This window comes from Rhinolophus hipposideros (genome assembly GCF_964194185.1).
Source record: "Rhinolophus hipposideros genome assembly, chromosome: 7".
Lineage (NCBI taxonomy): Eukaryota > Metazoa > Chordata > Mammalia > Chiroptera > Rhinolophidae > Rhinolophus > Rhinolophus hipposideros.
In genome coordinates this window covers 35,795,589-35,819,049 of record NC_138053.1, presented here as the reverse complement: position 1 = coordinate 35,819,049, position 23,461 = coordinate 35,795,589, and the positions used below count along the sequence as shown (strand labels likewise).

The 23,461-nt window shown below is 35.5% G+C and overlaps 1 protein-coding gene across 3 annotated transcripts; it reads right to left on the bottom strand.

Annotated features, from left to right (window-relative positions):
- Positions 1-267: 267 nt before the first annotated feature.
- RIOK2 (RIO kinase 2) lies at positions 268-22,894 on the bottom strand. Of its 3 annotated transcripts, none has more exons than XM_081053159.1 (10): positions 22,339-22,894; positions 19,334-19,472; positions 18,464-18,580; positions 16,353-16,528; positions 13,922-14,010; positions 11,831-12,022; positions 9,627-9,719; positions 8,322-8,846; positions 6,773-6,869; positions 268-2,016 (listed from the first exon to the last, which is right to left on the bottom strand). In XM_081053159.1, exons 1-10 carry the CDS (start codon positions 22,402-22,404, stop codon positions 1,852-1,854), a joined length of 1,659 nt encoding a protein of 552 aa, XP_080909285.1. In that variant the 5' UTR covers positions 22,405-22,894; the 3' UTR covers positions 268-1,851. The 3 variants fall into 3 exon arrangements, with proteins under 3 accessions (XP_080909285.1, XP_080909286.1, XP_080909287.1); XM_081053160.1 differs by having other exon boundaries at positions 467-2,016; positions 22,814-22,894; XM_081053161.1 differs by having other exon boundaries at positions 1,899-2,012.
- Between the last annotated feature and the right edge of the window lie 567 nt (positions 22,895-23,461).

The window sequence follows — 23,461 nt, the reverse complement described above, 5'->3', positions numbered from 1 at the left end:
ATTTAAATATAGAACTCCCAGACTCAAAAAATGTTTTGTTAAGAATTATAATACACAGCTGAACTACATTAAGAGTATACTTAAAATTTGGTTTTGCTCATTGTTCACTATGGATATTTTAAAATATGTGGTTACATCTTGTCTGATAGGGCAAACTCTCTAATTTCTAATTGATAGCTACTCACAACTTTTAAAAATTGTTGTGACTGAACTTTGAATAATTTTCTTTTTATGCTGTGACCCACAGGAAATCTTAGGCTAAGATTTCCAAGATCTACGTTTATTCATATTTGCCTTCTAAGTTCTTTAAACAGTAAGTTTTTTATGCAGTAGGTACCCAAAAGAAGACTGAGCCAATTGAGTAAAGCGGAGTTGGATGAAGTTACATAGTTTCATTTCCAATTTGCTTTTGACACTCTGAATATAAGAAAATGTATTCCAAAATAAACATTTTGTGGTTCTATTTGACTGTTTTGAACATTATTTTATGTTGTTAAAATGCTTTATTGTAGACAGACTATAAAAAAATAAGTGAATCTGAAGACACAACTAAAATTCAAAGCTATATACTTTCAAAATTAATGTCAATTTTCAAGAGAATTGGATTTAACATTTTCTTGCATTTATATTATTAAAGTAAATTTATTGATAGGTCTTGTAAATAGACAGTAAAATTATTTATGAAAAGGTTAAAGAGAATCTCCTATCTTTACCAATCTTGGAAAATAATTTGGTTATTTCCTCTGGTAGATCATAAGTACAGATACAAGTAATTTAAGGACATCCTGTCTGGTAACTGTGTGGTGACATTGCCATCTAGTGGTCATTTTCTGCTGCAGCAGTCCCTCTTCGGGCCTACTGGGAGATGCTGAAAGAACTTGAATGTCATCAGGTACATAATAAGCACCCATATTTACATCTCACTGGATTATAGTCTTTGAGGGAGGAACTGCGTCTTACGTATTTATTTTCCTTCTTTCCTTCACTCAGTAAGTATTTGTTAACGTTGAAGTGAAAACATGTTCTGGACCCACCCAGCCAAGAATATTAGAACAAACTTTTCTACTCCTCCCTTTACCTCCCTAACACCCCACTCTTCTATATCTACTCAGGACTGCATAAAAACTGGCAACTGTAAAAATCGTGGTGGGTCTATCTCAAGTTCCTGTTCCATGACCACATTACCAATTTAAATAGCAGAAAATGAAATTATGCATTACTGCCTTATTCTTAATGGAGAATAAAAAACTAAATGGCAGTGAATTCTTTCAGTGGTTAAATAAAATCAACCATGTTAAGCAGAATTTCAAAAAGATAAATATCGTTAAAATTATAATTCTAGTAGCTACACTTTACTGAATGTTTATAAAATGCTAGGCATTATTCTAAGTACTTTCTGTGTATTGCCTCAAGTAGTCCTCAAAACAACCTGACAAAGTAGTTATAAATCCAATTTTAACATTAAAATTGATGTGGTAAAGGGCAGAAAGAGGGAGAGAGAAATATGGCTTGCATAACATTGTTTTCACTAGCAAGTAGAAAAGCTGGGTTTTGAAATCAAGCAATTACCTGTTTTTGGTAGAGAACAAAAAACAAAAACAATATTTAGATTTTAAAAATACCCAGATATTCCTAATAAAAATTAGTTTGAAAAACAGATTTCATCTGATGTACCAGGTACTTGTAAAATTGGATTGCTTTAGAATTACCACAATTATTCTTTAAGAAACAGGTACTGAGTCAAATTCATACATGAGAGAGGGTTTATTTGTCTTGGTCCAAAAAAGACTAAAGGTGGCTTAAAAAGGGATCATAGCATCTTTCTGAAAAATATTCAAGATCTTAAATATATTACTCTTCCCAAAAGCTAGCTGCTTCCAAGCTTGACTTAATATTTTGCATGTTTTCTCTTCGTTGCTTGGTAAATATATTTGCTTCTCCTTTTTGCAATCGACGTCTGACAGCTGATTTTTGCTGTTTTGTCAACTGACGTTTCACTTTCTGCTTCACCACTTCCTGGAAAGATTTCATGAATTAGTATCACTTATAACTGATTATTTGGATAAGGAGTAAACATTCAATAAAACAAAGGTTTACATTGCTAATATTTTTCAAATTTCTGTTAAGAGCCTGACTTTTAATATTCCAAATACTAACAGTCTATACAAACCAATAAAATAAAGCATTAAATTGTTATAAAATAGGAGAAATAACATTCCTAACAGAAATACAGATTATAGCAAAGGTAGTGAACAGTCACAATTCTTTGAAAAACAAACCACCCTAGTGCCACCTGGTGTTCATCAGGGAAAGTTAAGAAAAAACAACAAAAAATCCCTCAAAACCAAAAAAAAAAAAAAAAAAAATCAAAACAAACAACATAAAAACTGCTTGTTCCTCTGCTGTCTAGGTAAAAGTGGGCATGTTAATGTAGTGGAAAATTATGTTTGAAAGCATTCACTACTGGTAAAAATATATCCACAATACATCCTTCATAACTTCAGGTGTAGAAACGACCTGATGGCAGCAGTTATCCATGGAAAAGTCTTCCTACAGTTTTGGGAGATGTAGAATGCTTTCTCATAGTTAATGACCGTAAATTTAAATTATTTCTCATTAGTTAGGACACAGGCTGCCAGTCTCACATGACTACCAAGATGATTAAAAAATAAGAATATTCCATTTCCAGTAACCCTTTCTTTCTCTGAAGCACTATAGCCTGTTATTTAATTGTATATAACTTTGTGCCATCCAACTTGTCTCCTAAAAAAAGACAAACATTGCAAGGGTTGAAGCATGAGTCTCTTCTTAATATGCCCCACCCTACATGAGGCACAAAGATGCATTTATTAAAAATACGTCAAATTAAGAAAACTAAAAGAATAATGGATTTGAGAAGTAAAAATGGGCTAGAAGAACTAGTCTGCCTAACACAGTTTCCTGAATTGCATATGTATAATATAAAACTTGGGATGAGATGAGTTAAATGCAAAATGGATTATTTTACCTACCGTATTTGCCGGGGTATAAGACGATTTTTTGGCCCCGAAAAATATGCCTCCCAGTGGGGGGGTCGTCTTATACGCCAGGTACACTTCAGATAGACTGCCCATAGTGCTTGCCCCGTGCCATAGTGGCCTCCCGATGCCCGCCCACTTCATTCCACATACCGTTCAGGCATCAGCAGCGCCGCTGGGTGTATGCTCGGCTGTTATGCGATTTTGCTGTTATGCGATTTTACCACACTCGCAAAATCGCACACAGCCGAGCATACACCCAGTATGATAGCGCAAAATCGCGAATCGCGATACCATACTGGGTGTATGGTCGGCTGTGTGCGATTTTGCGAGTGTGGTAAATTCGGGTTACCGTATATTTCTTTACATATGCATTGAAGATTCGCGATTTTGCGCTATCATGGTGCCTGTTAGAATGTTGAAGAGCTCGCACTTGCGCACTAGTGAGGTCCCAGGGAGATGCTGATGCAAGGGTGGACCAGACTGCTATAGTGACAGGGTGGGCAAACAGGGAGCAGGGACCAATCAAATCAGGCTTTGTATACAGCCAACAGCCAACCACAATACTGCACCATTGTACAGTACAGCATAGAAAATGTCGACCAGTCAAACCCCTATCATCCCTATCATGGCACCAGCCAAAAGAAAGAAGTATGATGCAAATTTTAAACTGAAAGTTATTTGGTGTGTGGAAGGTGTGCGGAAGAGGGGGTAGTCTTATACGGCGAGTATATAACAAACTCTGTATTTTGAGTGGAAATGTTAGGGGGTCGTCTTATATGCCGGCAAATATGGTAGTTAAGCAGACTATATTCAATTAACAGGCTTTAACAAGTTATCCCTCTTTACTTTGGTCTAATGATTGTTAGTGGGGAAAAAGGTAAGAAAAGATGGGGGAAACAGTGAAAGAATCAGAATTCAAGTTCTGCAGAGGATGATACCCCATGAGATGCAGTTCCTCAAACCTAGGAAGGTTGGCGACTTAGAAGGACCTGGTATAGCCAAAGTTTCAGAACTGAAAGGAGGGTTGACTCAAAGTTTAAAATAAGACTGGCCTCTAGCACCCATCCCGATCCCAAGAAGCCAGGCGACTATCATACTCTCCCACCCCATCAGGAGACCAGAACCCTGGAGACAGCATCTCCTTAACTACAACAAAGACAATAGAGCAATACTTTGAAAATGCTCAAGGAAAATTATTTCCAAACCAAACTCTGTAAACTCCCAATCAAGTGTGAGGAAAGGATAAAGATACTCTTAGTAATAAAAAGTCTCCCCAAAATTCACTCAAATAAATCCCGGAATCTATAATGCCAATAAAGGAGTAAAGTAGGTAAGAAAAGCAGATGGAACTAGGAAAGAAGACACCCAACAAATAGGTGAAAAGTTCCAGGAAAACAACAGTAGAGGGTACACCAAGTTTAAATTAGAAGAATTCAGAGGGCCTTCCAGAATATTTCCAAGAAAAACAATATCAATTTCTTCTCCAAATATTCTGCCTGAATTTCCCCTTGGCTCTTCATTTCAATGAGACCTTAAGATAATCGTATCAAGCAGCTAAAGAAAATAAGGAGATAATGGATGACTATGCATGTACCTTTTCCTAATCCAGGAAAATTTACAAATCCTTCAATGTAATTTTCTTCATGGTAACAAAAGTGGAAGAAAAACCCCATTTAGTTTGTTTTTTAAATGATGAAACATGAAATAAAATACTTGTGTATTATCTCAGGGAGTATATAAAAAAAATCAATGAAAATCACGTATACTGTTGTTTGTTGTTTTTGATGGTGGCTACATACATATTAAAGTGAACTATACCTTAATTTTATAATTTAATTCTGTTACATATTAGAAAGAACAGGGTTCCTAAATAGTAACTTTGCCAATACATAGGGAACTAAAAAACTGTTTTGAGAAGGAAAACAGACCTTACAATTATAATTTCAAAAAACACAAAGAAAATCTTTTACCTTTGCACAGACCTCAAAACCAACAATCATCAAAATGATACAGGTAACAAAATAAAAGTTTATTTTTTTCCTGATCTTTTCAACAAATACAATCTGACCTCAGGGAAAATAGTGACCAAAATTCCAAAAGAAGATAGTTAAGATGATCAATTTGTTTCCAATAATTAGAGGGAAACCTTTTTGATAAAGCTAGGGTCAAGAAATCTTTTTTCTCCTTAGAAATCAAATATGTATTTTATAATGCAATTCATTATAGGCCTGACCCATTATAAACTTTTAAGTTCCTGCTGTTAGCAGTAAGGGAAATGTGATGTCAAGACCTATAGATAATGTCAGTGCCACCATCTGTATATATAGAAGAGCATAAATTAAAACCTAAGAAAGTAGCATGAATTAGTAATCTCACTTTTCTTTATATGCAATTGCCAATTTTATACCACTGTCATAAAATACAAAAGCACTTATGCTTTGAATCTGAGAAATCAAAGAAAGGAGGGTAAATCTCAGTAAGTATAGAAAATAGCAAAGCCAAGAGTAAACAGGAAACCATAAAATGTGAGACAGTCTTAATAAAAACAGGTGGTAATACTTAAAAGGATATTTTCATTTTTTAATATAAATAGATGTTTCAAAGATTACATAGATTTAAATTTTATGTCCAGAAAACCAGTAAATTACTAAGCCATCAGAAAAGAGTATATAAAAATCAATGTATGTCTAGAATTTTGGTCTGACAAGCTCTAAATGTTTCTATTATCAAGTAAAAGTGTGCTATGTTATTTACTACTACAGTGTGCTGTATTATAAAATACAGTACTGTTATTTTTAGCTTGTTTTTAATAATTCAGATTTAATTTTGTAAATATCCGATATTACCCACTACAGGACATACATTTTATCTGACAATATATCTGAACTTGAAAATGGAAAATTCAGGAAAAAAACAAATTCTTTTCTTTTGAATTAATTTACCACATAATTTTACTTTCTCCTTTCTACCTTCTGAACTGATTTTCTTCTTTTGCTCATTTTATCACTAAAAACTGGTTTCGATGGTATTCAACGTACCTTTAAGCAGAAGGAAAAAAAATCCAATAAACCTATTATGTAATTTTATCTCTCTCCTTAGAATCTGCACAAAAAAATAAAATAAATGGATTCTTTCACTTGGGGTAGCTCAGAGGGAAGGCTGACAGGCAGATAAGCTCCTCAGAAGGAGCTAGAAGATTTGTGCTCATTATCCTGGCCAGACAATGTCCCTCATGAAATTCTTTTGGACATTACTAAATGTCCAACAAACACTTGAGATACCAAAAATTTAAAAAACTACCTATTTTTGTCTTTTGAAATTTAAGAAAAACTAGTGAAGCTAGAGCATCTTCATTTCAGCCATGGTGCTGTCACTAGATGGGTAACATTGAGCAAAGTCATGTAACCTATCTATCTGGGCCTCAATTTCCTCATTGTTAAAATTCAGGGACTAAACCATATCAACCAAGAATCAACCAAGTGCCTCTTGGATCTAAATTTCTATGATTTTGTCCTTTATATTCAAGCTAACTTACATGCTGTCTTACTCCTGAAAGCTCTGATCATTTCAGCTAAAAGTGAATTCTCCTATATTACTAACTTTGTACTTTGTTACGACTTTGTTCTATTAATATGAGGTCCAAATGGCTGAGACTGTCTTGTATCTCATGTAATCCTCACAGTGGCTCAGCCCAGTAATCTGTCCACAGTCGTGACCTAATAAACATTTGTAAATGTTGAATGAATAGTTACCGGAGGAATTGTTGAACAGCTTAAAACACTACCCACAGAAGTAATACTCAGAGTTCTTGTTCTATATTGATTAATATCTTCCGTATTTTCTTCATCTCTAAAATTAAAAATCACAATTTATCTAGTTAATTTTTATAGTAATTATGCTTATTTATATCATTCCTTACATAATAAAATTAAAAACATAAAATAACTCAGAAATATTACATTTAAAAGTTCTGTGAAGGTACAACTACCCACAATTAAGCCAACTATATTAACAATTTTCATTTTTTCAGCTTTCTGATTGTCACTATCAAAATTTCAAAATGATAGAATGTTTTGGGCCACAAAAATCTGTTATCACTTAGCCACAATTCATGTCTTTTTCCCTTTTCTTTCACGAGACTATCCACAAATCTGTCTCTTACAATCTAAATCCTTAGGACATTTTCTTGCCATCTTCCCAAACAAAAGTAGATGTAATGGAAAGAGACAGAAAAAAACTACAATGATAGAAACTGTCTAATTTGTTTTACACACTGCTTAAAGTTTTAATGTATAAGAAACTCAAACGATATTAATTCTTAATGGTCAATATTTTTCAGCAATATGTTATCGCACATTTCTACTTTGAAAAATAAAAATTTTGCCCATCACGTGTTTAGAGTGTGAGAACAAATTATTCTGTGCTTAGAAAACTATTTAACTTATGTAGATTTTCTTCTATTAGTCAAAATCCTAACTCACTGCCACTGTTGATTTTAATTTAATTTTTCGTTTATTATTCAAGTGGTAGAAGCCCTGAGTCTCAAGATATGGTTATATAGAAAAGAAAATAAAATTCTTGTGTGTTTTGCCCCACAATAAAATGCTAACCATAAAGGAGGCCTTAGGAAGTAGACCTAAATATGTACTGAGAAATGCCTAATAAATATACTGATTTAATTCTGTCTTATTGCTATTTTGAAATAAATAAAACTATTTCATTAAACTATAGTTCTTTGATTGTGGGTAAACTATCCCAAATCTAAAATTAAATTTTAGCTCTTTTGCTAATCTATGGCTAATTAATATTTGCAAGACAAACAATTCTTAAAAGAAAAATAACATTATGTAATTTTACATGAACAAATAAGAAGTTTCAAAGTACCAGAGGAAATTCACTGTAAATAGATCCTTTATGAAGAAAGCACATTTACAGCAGATTTATTCGCCTATACATAAATTAAACATACATTAGATATGTAATTATGAACAATTCATCCATCTAAAATGTGATCAATTTATCAAGAGACCTGTATTAAAATAACCAACTTATATTTTAAGGCAGACTGCTTAAAATCGAATCAATATGCTGTCTAGGATCTGGTGGACTGTAGATAATTGGAATTTTAACAACAAAAGGGTTATTTGCTTTCTTTTTACACATAATGGCACAGAATACAACTCTCACATCTTTGAAAAAAAAACACACTCATTTACCAGAATGGAAGTAAGTACAGGTCTCCAGATTAAAGACAAAAATCAATCAACAGAAATCTACACCTAAAATGCCTGAATTGTATACCTGAAAGGCCTGAATTCTTTGTTGAATGACGACAAGGCAATGAGATGAGGGCATTCATCTTCATACTCTTCAGAGCCTGTGGGGATTCCTCCTTGACATGTCTTACCATCTTGCCTCGTGTCATTTTCACTTTTGTTTTTCTCCTCCAAACACTCAGTTACAGACTGGTTTTCAACAACCTGCCCTTTTATTTCTTCCAAAGCTTGATTGAATCCAGTCATTTCGAAATTGTGTGCATCAGCACTCTCCTCTGACAAATTGTCTTCCTTTATTTCTTCAAAGTCTCCAGATGAGCTGCAACAGCAGTGAACTGATTCATCTACAGAGTTTCGTTCACTTTGATTTTCTGACCTATAAACCTTTGCTTTTTCTGGTACCTCTTCGTCAGAAAATGAGAATTCAGATCCCTCCTCTGTTTCAGTATATTTATCATCTGGACCTACTGGATGAAGCAGTTCATCATCTGCCTGCATTTCCTTTGTGTAGCCACTGGCAGAAACCTCTACATCAAGAGAGTCCTCCCTCCTAGGAAACAAAAGAATATCAAGCACTCAGAGAGGAAAAAACCATCTGACATGGATAAATACTTGTAATTCTGATAAATTATAATTCTCTAGTGAGTTTAATAGTTCGTGTATTTGAAAGGTTTTTCTTTGCCTGAAATGTAATACTTAATACATATGTATACAAATGTAAAAGATATATGTTGGTTGTCATTTACGAATAAAGTAATGACTATGGAAAGCAATAGATATTAGTAGAAAGGTTACAGAAACTTTAGTTGACATTTACTGACTTAATAAATTAACTTTCAAAGCAGGTAAAGAGTTCTTCTTTTAAATTATGTCAATCATCCCAAATCAGAAAATAATTATCTTAACTAAGTGTATAAAATACATGAGAAAATATGGCCTTGACAATGTACTCATTTGTACATATAATCAGGTTCCATGAATCAAAAATAGCTCCTGTTCTGAATAAAGGAAAAACACAAATTCTGATAAACACTTGACTTGATTCCTTACAAATAGGTTATTCCCAGAGCATCTTACATTGAATAAAAGTTCTTGACTTTATAAGAAACTAGGTATGTTCCTCCCTCAAACTCAGTAACATTGTCGTAATGGATCCAAAGCTGGTATTTTCTAGTTTTTGTTTCATTTACATACTACACAGCAATGATACTCAACAATGTGTGAAAGGTCACTATTTGGAAAACTTTTAGATGAAAGTGTTAACTTTTAGAACCAAATAAATCAAGCATTTAACAGAGTTCTATCATTTTAAGCAATGCAGAGTACAAACCTGATATCACTGAAGGTTGGATAAAGCTCACTTTCATAGCTGAATCGTTTCATGAAGAAATCTCTGACGCATTTAACATCTCTGTCAAAATACCTGCAAAAGCAAGAATCATTTTTGATATAACCTTTGTTGCTCATTTTCCCCTTATTAGCCAATGACAATATCCTTATTATCTGTTACACTTCTACTCCTGACATGAAAGAGAAAAGGATGTTACTCAAAAGAAACCAGTTGACAGTGTATTTAGAACACTAAAAGGAGAGTAACTAACGAGTAATATAACCTGTCAAAGGCATATAATTCCTATTTAGAAAACTGAAATGTAACACATAATGTAACACATACTAAGAGAAAATGAATATGAATCCCAGAAAAGTAGGCTATGAGCCTATAATTTGGGGGCAGGTTTCCACTATTCCTTTCTTCTCCAGTCTGGTTATACTTCCTCTGAGCTACACCCACTAGAACTGGGTCAACTGAAGATAAAAACAGATTAATGACATATAAGAAAAAGTTTGACTATGGAATTATGTTTATATGCCTTTATTACCCATTAGCTGATCTGCAATAACATCCACAAGGAATAAATAATGCTGTGGCTTATAATGATCTGAAGACATGTTAACCTTGACTGACAGGTTAACAGTCCAGAAGGACCTCTGAATGTCAGGGTCTCTTTTAGGTCAGCACAAAGCAACAAGAACAGATTCATTCTCTAGGTTTCCAGATATGAATTTTAACTAAATTGTTATTTTAGAGAAGGATGAAATAGGAAGGCAATGCCACTATTCTATGCTCTTAGGGCACCCTGGGAAAAACCTCAATAAATTATTTTAAAATTGTGTTTTTATATATGCTTATGTCTCACCTACTGCACAATAACTTCGAAAGCAGAAATAGGCATTATTTGTATCTTAATCTCTAGTGCTTATTAGCACAACTCATTTACCACAGTACTTGTCCATAAAAGTTCAAGTTAAATCAGTGTCTTCAAGAATAATGCAGCCTTAACTCCGAATGTCATGATCTGTTATCATTTCTGTCTCTAATTCTGGTGATTCCTAGATGTTCCTTCATTGTTTGACTATGGTACTCCATTTAATAAAAATGGTGATTAGTCATCATCTAAAGACATATCAGCCACCCAAGTGCCAGGCATTAACCTGTTAGTATTGTTTTGCTGGGAATATTTTTTAAGTTTATTTTTAAACATTTTTTTCTCTAGAATATAGACATTTTCTAATAAAAACCAGGAGGAGGAGCCTCCCTGAACACAAACTGGTTCAAGCTCACACTCTGTTCATAATACATTATGTAAGTGATAACAGTTATCTTTGCGAAAAAGAAGAAGCTTCTCATATTATAACTTGGAACAGGAAGAAAAAAAATACTTTTAATTTGATTATGCTCAATTGCATCATGGAGTACAAACAAAAAAGGAAAATACATATCCTGTCATATTTCACAACGTCACTGGTTTAAGTGGTTAAATAACATGAAGAATAAGATCATCACAGTATATAAAGTGATTCTGCCCTGTGTCAGGGATGAGGTTTTATGTGAATTTTCTAATAATAACAGCTAAAAATGACTAAGATATAGTACTTGTCTGGCAACTGAAATCAGTCCAAATCCACAACTTTTATTAAGGCCATCAACATTATTGAATTCTGCTTGGTGAAGCCCTCTTGGAGGCAACCATGGAGAAGAAAGAAAAGTGGAAAGGCAGAGAGAATGGGTTCCCTTTTCCATGTCCCTACTTCCGAGCAGGTTTTTGTTTTAAAACTTGGGTTTCCACCTGAAAGTCTGTTTGAATAAAGGGTTCCATGGCTAAGAAAAATTGACTTTTAAAAGTCTGTCATATTATAGGAGTAACTCAAATTGTTCTGATGGTTTATAACAGCAGGCAGTTTCTTCAGGTTTCCAATATACAACATAAGCTTATGCATAGGTTTCAAAAACTGGACCAAAGTGCATTTCCCCTCCCTTTAAAATACTGAGGAATAAGAAAGATTCTCTTAAGGGGAAAATCCTACTAGTTTGATATCATTTAATAAATAAAATTTTAGACCATTAACACCAGCCACTTCAAAGCAGTTATTGACCCAAATGACAGTACTACTAAGTTGACAATTATGAATGCAAAATGACTGCCTCACACATAACACACCCACATTCATAATCAATTTCAGCATGGTATATACCATTCAGCATTGGGATGAGAAGTTGAAACCATTTGTGGAAAATCAATCATGGTGATGTGGTCATCTTTATCCAAAATGAGATTGAATTCATTGAAATCTCCATGAATTAGCCCATGATTTGCAAGTTTGACAATTAGTTCCATAGCTTCATCATACACTGATGCAGGATCTTCAACGTGGTGTATCTGACATCTGAAAACATTTTAATTATGAAAATAGGTTATTTGTATTCATTTATGATTTTGATGAAAGCATATATTTCCATTTCCTGATTTCCTAACAGTTTTCATTCCCAACAGCACACAGACATAACAGCATCCATCGATTAAAAAAAAAAGCCACACCCTGCTATGATTCTGTATCCTTTCCACTGCCATTCTTTCTTTGATCTTCTTTACGACTCCTATACATGTGTTTTCTCCAGTTTTTTTCCTCCCACTCTAATAAACCCATAAAAAAGAAGCTTTATCCATCTTGTTCCAATAAAATATCTCGTCAGACTACCAATGACTTCCATGTTGCTAATAAATCCAATGGTCAGTTTTTGGTTTTCATCATATTTGTTCTGTCAGTTAACCTCTTCCCCCTCCTTGAAACACTTCCTTCGCTTGACTCTTGATATATCAACTCTTTAGGCTGTCTTCTTTGTATACTGATCTTTCCTCCTTAGTCTTTTTTGATAGCTCTTTTTCTTCTCCCTGACCTTTAAATTTTGGAATTCCTCAAAGGTTAATCTTAATGGTTGGGCCTCTTATTTTAAATCATTCTTGGTGGTCTCATACAGGCTCATGGCTTTAAACACCATACATATATACTGACTTCAATCTAGACTTCTCCAAACCCTAGGCATCTCAAACTTACCATGTCCCAAACCGAACCTCTGATTCTGCTCCACCCTCTAACTTCTAACTGCTCTTCAGTCTTTCCCATTTTTGTAAATGTCAACTTTATCCCTCCAATTAATTCAAGGATGTTATCCTTGATTCGCACCTTCCTTCATATCAATATCCAACCCCAAACAAATCATGTTGGCTTTTTCTGAAAAACATATCCAGAATCTGACCACTTTTTAACACCTTGACATCTATCACTCTGATCCAAACTACTGTCATCTCTTGACAGGAATATTACAATAATCTCCTAACCTGTCTCCCTAATTCTGGCATTATCTCCTTTTAGTCTACTCTCAATATAGCAGCCAGAGTGATTATATTAAAATACTAGTCATATCATGTCTCTTCTCAGTACAAAATCCTCTAATAGCTTCCTATCTCAATCAAAAGTCCTTGTGCTAAACAGCACTACAAAGGCAGTAACATTATGAAAGTATCAAATCAATAAGTTGTATGCCTTACATTTACACAATATCATGTCAGATATACGGCAATAAGAAACATTAAAAAGGCCTTGCAATAGCCTACAAACCCTAAATGATCTGGCCCCTGCTCCCTCTCTAACCTTACCACTTACAGTTTCTCCCTTACTCGTTCAGCTCCAGCCACACTGACATACACCCTCACTATTCCCTGAACATGTAGGCATACTCCCATCCCAGGGCTGAAGCACTTGCTGTTTTCTGTGCCTGGAATGTTCTCTCAGATGTCTGCATGGTTTCCCCTCACTTCTTTCAGGATTCTGCTCAAAAATCACCTTATCAATGCGACTTTTCCTGACCAGCTCATGTAAAATAGCAGCCCTTCTACACCCATCTCCGTCATTCCTGCCTCCTTGCCCCGTTTTATTTTTATCCATAACATTTACTACCTCCTGACATATATTTAGCTATTTACTGCATGTCTCCTTCCATCAGAATGTAAGCTCTGTGAGAGCAGGAATTTTGTTTTGTTTACTGCTGAGCCTGGAAGTGCTTGGCACATACTAGATTAATATCTGCTAAATGAATCACAGAGGTTACAAACTATATACTGTTAGGATGAAACTGAATTTTCATTTGCCTTTGAGTGTACTGCTGTATGTTAATTTCTAACTTCCCAGAAGCAATATTCCGTTTAATTAAAAAAATTATTTTTAAAAACTGAACCTTATAGTTAGTTATTAGAACCCATGGTTTCAAGAATAATATACACTTACAGAGGATAGCCATTTATGAGTTCCATAACCACTGCATGGCGATTATAATCAACTGGCTTCGGAACTGGAAATTTCCTCTCATGCAATGCCTAAAACATAGAAAACAATTATAAACTAATGAAGAGGTGATTAAGTTTTCGGGAATAAAAGTAAATATAACTACCCACAACCAGAAGTAAAACATACAAGCCTTTACAAAATTACAGTTAACACATGATTATTTATGTATGGCTTATTCACAGCATAGAATGAACTGTACATAAAAACAAAATTTTAAACCAGTTTACTTATTTTTTTCACCATTCATTTATTGAACATAGTTATTATATACTGTGCTAGAGTTATAAAAATGAGTATGAAAGAGTATCTGCCTTTAGAATATATCCTCTTCTGTTTTGTAAGTTTTTACTATTTATTGGAGTGTGCTTAAAAAGAATTAAATGGAAATAAACTGTGATTTAGGAAGTAGTCTGTCTTCTGGTATATTAGGAAATGAAATATTCCAATAGATTAGGCATTTTAGTTTACAGAACACTGACCTTTTCACAGACTACAATATACAATATAAATCTATCATGTGACAAACATGCACCCTGTAGTAATCTTAGTCAAATGTTACTTCAGATCATCCATAAATCCATCTTTTCCCTCATGCTTAACTTTTTCTATTTTATTATTACTTCCTTCAAAATACTAATGTTATTAATAGATTTATGCCCTCTGCCATTTAGAATGCTACCATTTCTAAGCCTTTATCACTTATACCTGATCACTCCATCAGTGGTTCTAGCTCTTGCTACCCACCATACCTAACCTTTATCCTGTGTACCAACAGCAAACTGAGATGCTTGTGTCAATGCTCAATTAAAAAAAGAAAAATCTACAATGGCTATAAATATTGGTTTTGAACAACTTTTTCTAGTTTTCAAAACTCTCTTTAATCCAGTTAACCAGTCCTTGTTTTCCCAATACTCTCTCCAGTAAGCACTCTGGAGTGCAATCAGGACAGCCTGTGACTGTCACCTAGACACACAGGGCTCACAACGATATCCACGTCTTTGCCCAAAGTGGCTCCTCAGCAAGTACTCTGTTTTACTGTCTTCTCATAACCAAATCATATGTATGCTTTGTAACTTTACCCAACTCCAACTCACTTCATTAAACCTCTTTCATCAACTATTTTACTCTACACCCGTTTCTCTAAACATAACACACAATTTAATTGTTAAACTCTTTTTTGTTTTATTTGTGTGTGTTATCTTCCTAACTTTAAGACACAGACTGCACTGGTTACTCCTTCGGTATCACCCCTATATTACACCCTACCCCAGTACTTAATATAGTGGTAGGAACACAGCTGATACTCAATATATACTTATTAACAGGGTTGATTTTAAAAGGCTGTCTACTTCCTACCTTCTTTGCACAGGAAATACCTCTCATGAGAAATACTTCTCATTCCCCAAAGATTGTTTGCGTGGCTTAAATTTTTTTTTCCAGTGCAAGCTGATTTTTAGCATGCATTGGCACATAACATAGCAAATGTTATATAAGCATATAATAACCTCAACTATTGTCACAGTCGTCCAGCCCTTTTGCCAAACTATAGCTCAATTTTACCTTATTCTCTGTTAGGAAAATATCCATCTATTTAAGAAGCATATTTAAGCACAACCAAATTCTATTCCTGTACCTTCATATAAATAGCCCGAGAAAATACCTACTACAGTTTTGGGAATATGTGTAATGATTCCTACCAAACTGCCTACTTACTGATTGACTATTATAGGATACAAACCATTAATTTAAGATCTGAAATTCATAACATGTGTGGTATCAGTATCATTTATACTGTGTTGAGAATTCTTCCCCCTGATTACTAAAAATTTAAGCACGTGAATTAAAACAACCTACTTGAAGAACACCAAACAGGAACTCTCAAGAAACAACTGGTCACACACTGGCTGACTTTTAATAATTCAAATTAAAGAATGAAGTCATAATAAATAAATCCTACTGAGAGAGTAATAAAAATGCAATGTCATTTTGTTTAATTTAAATACTGAAGATATTTAATTTGATTATTACAAATATTTAACAAATCTATGTTGAACTTAATTTTAAAGGTAAAAGTTTAAAAACTAATGATTTTTACTCTTTGTAATGGACATACAAATCTGTAAATTGACTCTTCTTCTATTATGTGAAATAAAAAATACCAGTCAATTTATCTGAGACACTAAGGATTCTACAGATGATAATTATCTAGTGTTTTCAATTACAGACATGTACATGTACAGTTTAGATATATATTCACACGCTTGTGAGGCAATTACATCATTATTTTAGGCTACTCTATTTTGTTAATATTGTAGATTATACGTTGCCTTTATATGTTTATAACAATTAAAAATGAAAAAAATTAAAATACCTTCATATAGGCAAATTCTTTCATGGCAGAAAGACGAGATAAATAAAGCCAAGACACGTTATGCCTGTGTTTATGGTAATCACGCTTGTTTTTCAGATTTCGAAAGGAGGTTCTTCCCAGTCTGTGGAGCTTTAATGCAAATTGCTGACCGTCTCCATTTGCAACAATATAAATATCTAGAGCCAAGATTTTAAAAAGACCATTATTATACACTTATGCCAATAAGTTGAAGCAATTCTAATTTTCTAACTTTGTCTGATTTTATTTGTATCAAATTTTATCTTTCCTAATAACCAGGAATACTTACCATTTAGCAAAATTATTTAATTACAATGCAAAATAAGATGACACATTAATATCTACTACAAAAGAATACAATGACGCAATGCATCAAGATTGTTGCTTCCAAAGATACTCAATGCTCAATTTAATTTAGCTGGAAAACATCTAATTATTCCTTAGTGCTCTGCATGTATGAGAAATGATTTAACAATCTTCCTTTTCAACACAAAGTTCAATTCTTTAATTGCTTCAACAAAAAATATTCAGTTAGAATATAATCCTATAATCAGAATGCAACAGATCATCCCATAAATATTTCTATTAAACAAGTTGCTATTTGTAATATTGACATTTAGAATGTCCTAAGTAGTCATGAGAGTGTTTATTACATTTCTATCAAGAAATAGTCTCTTTCTTTCACTGGTGGAGTTATAAACTGGTGCAAACTTTTTGGAGAAAAATTTGGTAAGATCAAAATTTTAAGTATATGTAACTTTTGCCCTAATAATTGAATGTAATTATAAATTTATTTGCACATTTGCACCGAGACGTCTGTACAAGAGTGTTCACCACATTACTTACAAAAAACACTGGAAGTAACTTAAATGCCCACAACTGGGACTGGTAAAATCAATTAGGGAGCATCCATACAATATAATATTCAGCAACTATGAGAAAGCCCTGGCTGCTGATGTGAAATGATATCATGAAAGCACCAAGTGGAAAAAATATCAAGGTGCAGAACAGTAAGTACTGTTTGCTTTCACCTGTGATTTAAAAGGTATGTGAATGTATACACATCTATCCTTAGCACATATTTATATTTACATAGAATATTTTTAGAAAGCTATGTAAGACATCAATAGACTGCAATAGCTTTTGGAAATAATAATAGGAGATTGAGACCTGGATTAGAAGTAAGATTTACTTTCGATTGTACTCTCTTTTGTAGACAATGACGTTCTTAACAAGAAAAAAAAGTTGCTATTTTTTACATTGAAGAAAATTGGACATAATTAAAAGGAAGCTTATCTCAAAAGATGTTACATTATCTCATTTTATACATTTTACACTCACATACACACACACACTACTGTATAGCATGCTTGTATTGCTTATTAAATATACACCACAATCTGGATATTAATACAGAAGACATACAAACCATCTGAAGTACATAGCAACCTCCTTTGGAGTAGGCTTCCTAATAATTATTTTACTTTCAACTTTAATTTTGCTTCTTCAGTTTAGATAAATAATGTAACTATATAAGATAAATTATATAGGATAGAAAGCAGTGTATAATAGGGCGTGGTATAAAGAAAATCATTCCCTGCTCTTCATTTCTACCTGTCTTCTACATAGAAAATAAATACATAGATATTTGTTCAATGCTATTTTAGAATGCTTTTTTTTCTGTCTTCCACACATACCTAATTTTGCCTTGTTGATAATATTACTGTGAAGAAAACAATGTGGGTTTTAGATATTCACTATCTTCTAGTACTTCTTTGTGTGACATATTTTTTACTATTATAAATGTACAATTTATCAGATATAAAATAAGTGCAAATAAAATATTTGGCAAAGATTTCAATTATTAGAGAAAAACTAATTCTTGGTACACTTAATTTTCAGTGATAGACTTATGACAAAACAATAAGCTACTACACTAAAGACAATTTCATAATCTGTCTTGTTTCTAAACAACTTTCCAATTTACCGTTTAGTTGGAAAAAATTTAAAAAATTAAAAGATGAATGCTTTCTCAAAGAGAATATAAAACTAAAAGCAAAGAAAACGAGTTCAATAGTACTGTTAGCACTTACCAGATTCTTTGCCAACACCCATCTGGTTTCCAACAGACTCAACTACCTGTCTAGAAGAAAGCGCTTTCAAAGCTAGGTAATCATAGCCTGCGTTTGTCAACCGATAGCCCTGGACAGCTAGACAAAAACAAGTGAGAAAGACCATATTTTAGTTACACTGTACCACCAAGTCACATCAGTTCAAGTCATGAGAAGAATTCAGACATGGGAAGTCTTAGCTGGAAAAAGATTAGCTACCCAGATTTATAGGTTTGGCATTTCTCCCTATTATTTGTATTTCTTCTCTAGAACAGGTGTTTCTCAAAGTGTGACCCACAGACTGAACATCCATCTATGTTTGTTACCAGCCTGTGACAAGATACAGAAACTGAAATGAAGTGGTAACATTTAAAACATTTTTGTATCAATTTGACCAAGTTATTGTATGTCTTCAACTCTAATAAGGAATTTGACTTATATTTTAACAGTTAATTTCATTTTTCTAGTAATTACTTTATTATTTTAAAAGTATGGATCCGTGATAGTTGAAAAAAAGGAACTCAACCCTGAACACAAATGGTTTGAGTAGTACTGCTCTAGAGTCTTGTGGCAGATTGTCTTTTCCAAAGATGGCACCATCAGTATCTCTATCCTGTTTGCTCTTATGCAGCTGGAATTTGCTAAACCCCTATCAGGAGGTGCAGATTATTTTCTATCCTCTTTGAGCCGGGTGGGCCTATGAGTGCTCTGAACAGTGGTAGAAATATGTGATGTCAGTTCTAGAGCTAGTGTTTTCCTGGTCAGGCAACTTCTATTTTCTGCCTTTTGGAATGTCTGCTCTGGGGGAAGACACTTACATGAAAAATCACAAATGATACCTCAAATACTTACTTTTGGTACGCTCCCAAGCTATGAGTTTGTGTTTCACTAATTCTCTTAAAACTTTATTACAGCCACCGTGTTTAAGGTTGGCTATCGAAGCAACCAAACTGCAGGGAACTATTTCATGGTTCTTCATGCCCATTTCAACCTGAAATTAAAGGAATCATTATATAATCATAATCAACACAGATGATATCTAATCAACAACTGCTGTCTATCAAAACCTTGCTAAGAAATTAACTTCTTCTAACTTCTCTGACCATGCAGTTCCCCAAACAATTCTGAGACATAATTACTACCTTCTCTGGACATATTTTTAATCACAGTTTGATATGTAATCACTGATATTCATATTCTAGCTCTCTACTAAATTCTATGCACTTCAAGGTAAGAAATGTGAGTGCTTAACATAGTTACCGACGTGTGGTAAATACTAAAATATTTATTGACATCCAAATAGTTATCTTTAAAAACTACATATATTCCAGATATTAAGAATGTATTTCATGAGAAAGTATCACACGTAGGTATTGTGGAGGATAAAAAAAATGTAAAAATACTCGCTACCCCTGGAAAATCTATTATGTAACTGAAAATACGAATGTACACATCTAATTCCATTAGAAGGAAAGAAATGATAAGTGCTAAAAAGAGGTGGCTCAGGGCAGAACAAGAATACTTCTGCCTGAGGGATAAGTTTCAAAGCAGAAGCAACACTTGAGACTGACTTTGAGAGATGCAAGATTATAGAAAAAGCAGACAAGGGAATATTGGGAACAATAAAAAAGTTTTGGATATGGCACATACGCAAGAAAGTACAAAGCACAGGAACAGCTGGTAAGTGTAGTAGTAGCTCAGACAGGATGGCACGCAGAGTTCATGAAAAGGCGTCTGAAAAATGCCTCTGAGTAAGATAAGGAAGGACTTGAAAGTAGACCAACGAGTTTTAGATTTTGTACAGAGGAAAGCAGGAAACCCTTGAAGATGTTTAAGCAAGGGAGATGTACGAATAAAGTTGTTTTACGGACATTAATCTACCAGGAATACGCAAAGTGGTTGAGAGAAGACAAAACTGGGGGTGGTATCCTGGAGAACTAAGATGACAGTCTAGGCCAGAGGGAATAGAAGCCAGAACAAGGAAGAGGTAGCGGTAATGGAAGGAAGGAATTAAAGATCTTCAGGCAGTAGTATAAACTTGACGTTGGAAGTGAGAGGGTAAAGGGAATGAAGAGTCAATGTTAAAGTGAAGAAGAGCAGGTTGTAAAATAATAATAGTAATAACAATTATTTTAATGGAGTTTGGGAAAGGAGGGAGGGGGTACACGAAGTTGATGAATTTGATTTGAGCACACTGAGTGTGAGGTGTTGGCAGGTCCTTCAAACGAAGATGTTTAAGGAAAATTGGAAAGACAGATCTAGACTCAGGAATGAAGTCATAATTAGAGGGGAAAGAAATTGTCAACTATTTGACAGAGGTAAGAGATGAAGCCATGACATGGATCTGCTTTTCAAGCAAGAGACAATAGAAGAGAAAGGAGGGTTAAAGGACAGAATTTGAGGCTAAGTTCACATTGAAAGGCAAGAGCAGCCAAAGTCTGATTATTGATATAGAGGTGCCAGAGAAGTAAAGGGAAGAGAGGTCACTGATCCCAAGGCTGGTGAGACTCAACTAACACTTAAATATTACATTTAATGAGGACATCATTCCTTAGTGAGCTTCAAAAAAGAACTTAGATAGTGCAGAGAAAGTGTCTTCCAAATTTCATGCTGAACTTGCATTTGATAGTTTAATCCTCATAATCCTAAATAAATTTTATTCTGCAAATGCCCAATGTAGGTGTCACTTTTTATGCCACGAGACGAGACCACAAAATCAGTCTTTGTCACCTCCCTGCTTGAAAACATTCAGTGGCTCCCCTATGCTTAGAATGTATTCCAAATTCTTTACTCAGCCTGGAAGGCTCTGTAACGCACGATCTGGCTGTACACCTTTCCCTGTCACATCTCCAATCATTCAGCCTCTTGCTCATGAGGCTCTAGCCTCACTGGCCTTTCCATTCCTCAAACACTGCTGCTGCTTCAGAGCCCTGCACCTACTACTGCTGTGACCCCCGCCTCCAAGCCTTTGCAAGGACTTCACTGGGCCGGCTGCTTCTCATTCAGCTCCTACTATCCCCCCCTCTTGCTTTCTTTCTTTTTTTTTTTATTAAATGTATTGGGGTGACAATTGTTGGTAAATTTGCATAGATTTCAGGTGTACAATTCTGTATTACATCATCTATAAATCCCATTGTCACTCTTTCTTTTACTTATCAAGTGCTTGTTCAGCACCTACCACGTGCCAAGAACTTTTTAAAAAAGGCCTTAAAACTTTGCTTAAAACAGTGAACAGACAAGATGCTGGCTACCCCGCTGAAAAGACAGCACCCGCGCCCCGGCCCCGACGATGCTGCGTGGTTTCTATTCCGTCAGCCTCTTTCATTAACATCTTCATAGCACTCAGTGGCTGATGCTGTCATTCGCACTGATCGATTCGTTGACTGGACGACCTGTCTTCCGTGTCTGTCTGCACCCCGTCGAACCCCCTGAAATTGTTACTCAAAACCCGACCCATATGTGTGGATCGAATGAAACCGAAGGAATGCTGTGTGACTAAGTCTGTGAGTGGGGAACTCAATGCTGTTAATTCTCCTTCATAGACTCCATCCCTTTTCCGCGGGTCCGCCGCCCAGGGACAGAAATTGATTCCCGGGCCACAGAGATGCACGTGGCTCTGGGGAAGCGGCCAGAAAGGAAGGAAATAATTAGAAGAGGGGCCTCTGCTGTATTTTGGGTAAGATGAAGGGTTCCTAACCAAGGCTTCGGACAAATCGGACCCTCGGGTCTTTTCCCCCTTCCCCACCTCGCCGCATCCCACCGCCACAGCGCCCTCGGCTCCCAGCAAACGTCCGCCGACAGGAAGAGGACGCGCGGTGGGAAAGGACCAGGGACAGGGCAATAGGCGCACTGCTTACCGCGATCAGGACCCTGAAGTCATCCCGGCTCATGTAGCGCAACTTGGCCACATTCACCTTCCCCATGGCGGCCGCAGACGGAGCCCAGACGCCTCCCCCACAACCGGAGAAAGCTAGGGGACGGCGGCACCGCGGGCTCCCACGCTTCCCAGCCTTACGGTGCCTGGCGCATGCGCTGCTCCTCACTTCAGGTCCTTGTCAATTAATAGAAGTAGAGGCTCACAGCACGGGGAAGGAAAACGTCTTTTGGGCTTCTGAAGCACATTGTATGAAAAAGGTAAACTATTTTTTAAAGTGATTTTTAACCCATGTAACTGAGTTGGCAGGCTGTAAGTGTTCGCTATTCCATGCCATTTTATTTTTCTTATCTGTCAAGACCGTTTGCCTAAAGGACGCTATCTACTTCTGAGAGCAGAGTGCTAACTTTTATAAAGTTTATCCCTAAACAGGAAGTCCTACTTTAGAGAAAACGAACCTGAGCGCGACTTCAGACGATAAAAGCCATTAAAGAGAAACACTAGTAGTCAATTACACAAGCAGTCCTTCTTCTGACTGCGCATGCTCAGGGCGTGGTTAATGCGAACTCTCCCGCGCCTGCTCAGTACTTGGTTTTAAATTGATCCTTGAGACGCCGGAGTGCGCCTGCGCCTGGCAGGGGTAGGTTTAGAGTGGCGTGCGGAGGGCGGGGCTGTCGTTGATTGCTTCTCCCGCGCTTTTGCAGAGGTGTTTTTTCCAACCTCAATTTGATGGTTGCCAGGTGACCTACCCGTTGGATTATCCAGGGCCTATGCGCGTTTTAAAGGCTTTAGGAGAGCAGTCCGCGCTGGCCCTGGAACTCCTCTACCTCGACAAAAATGGTCACTGAACCTGTACCGTAGACAACTTGCACCCGGTCAAAGAGGGTGCGTCCTCTATTTATACCTTCCCTACAATAGCAACGAGGATAACAAAACGTGTACGATAATGTTTGTGTTTATAGCTTGTTGCATGAACTATATTTTAAAACTTTAAAAAGCAATGAGGTATTTTGGTACCTTCATGTTAGGTGTGGGTGCTACGTGTGGTCACAGAGGATTGTGCTCCGCTTCAGACTTGATCTCATTTTCAGACACTGGTGTTTAGC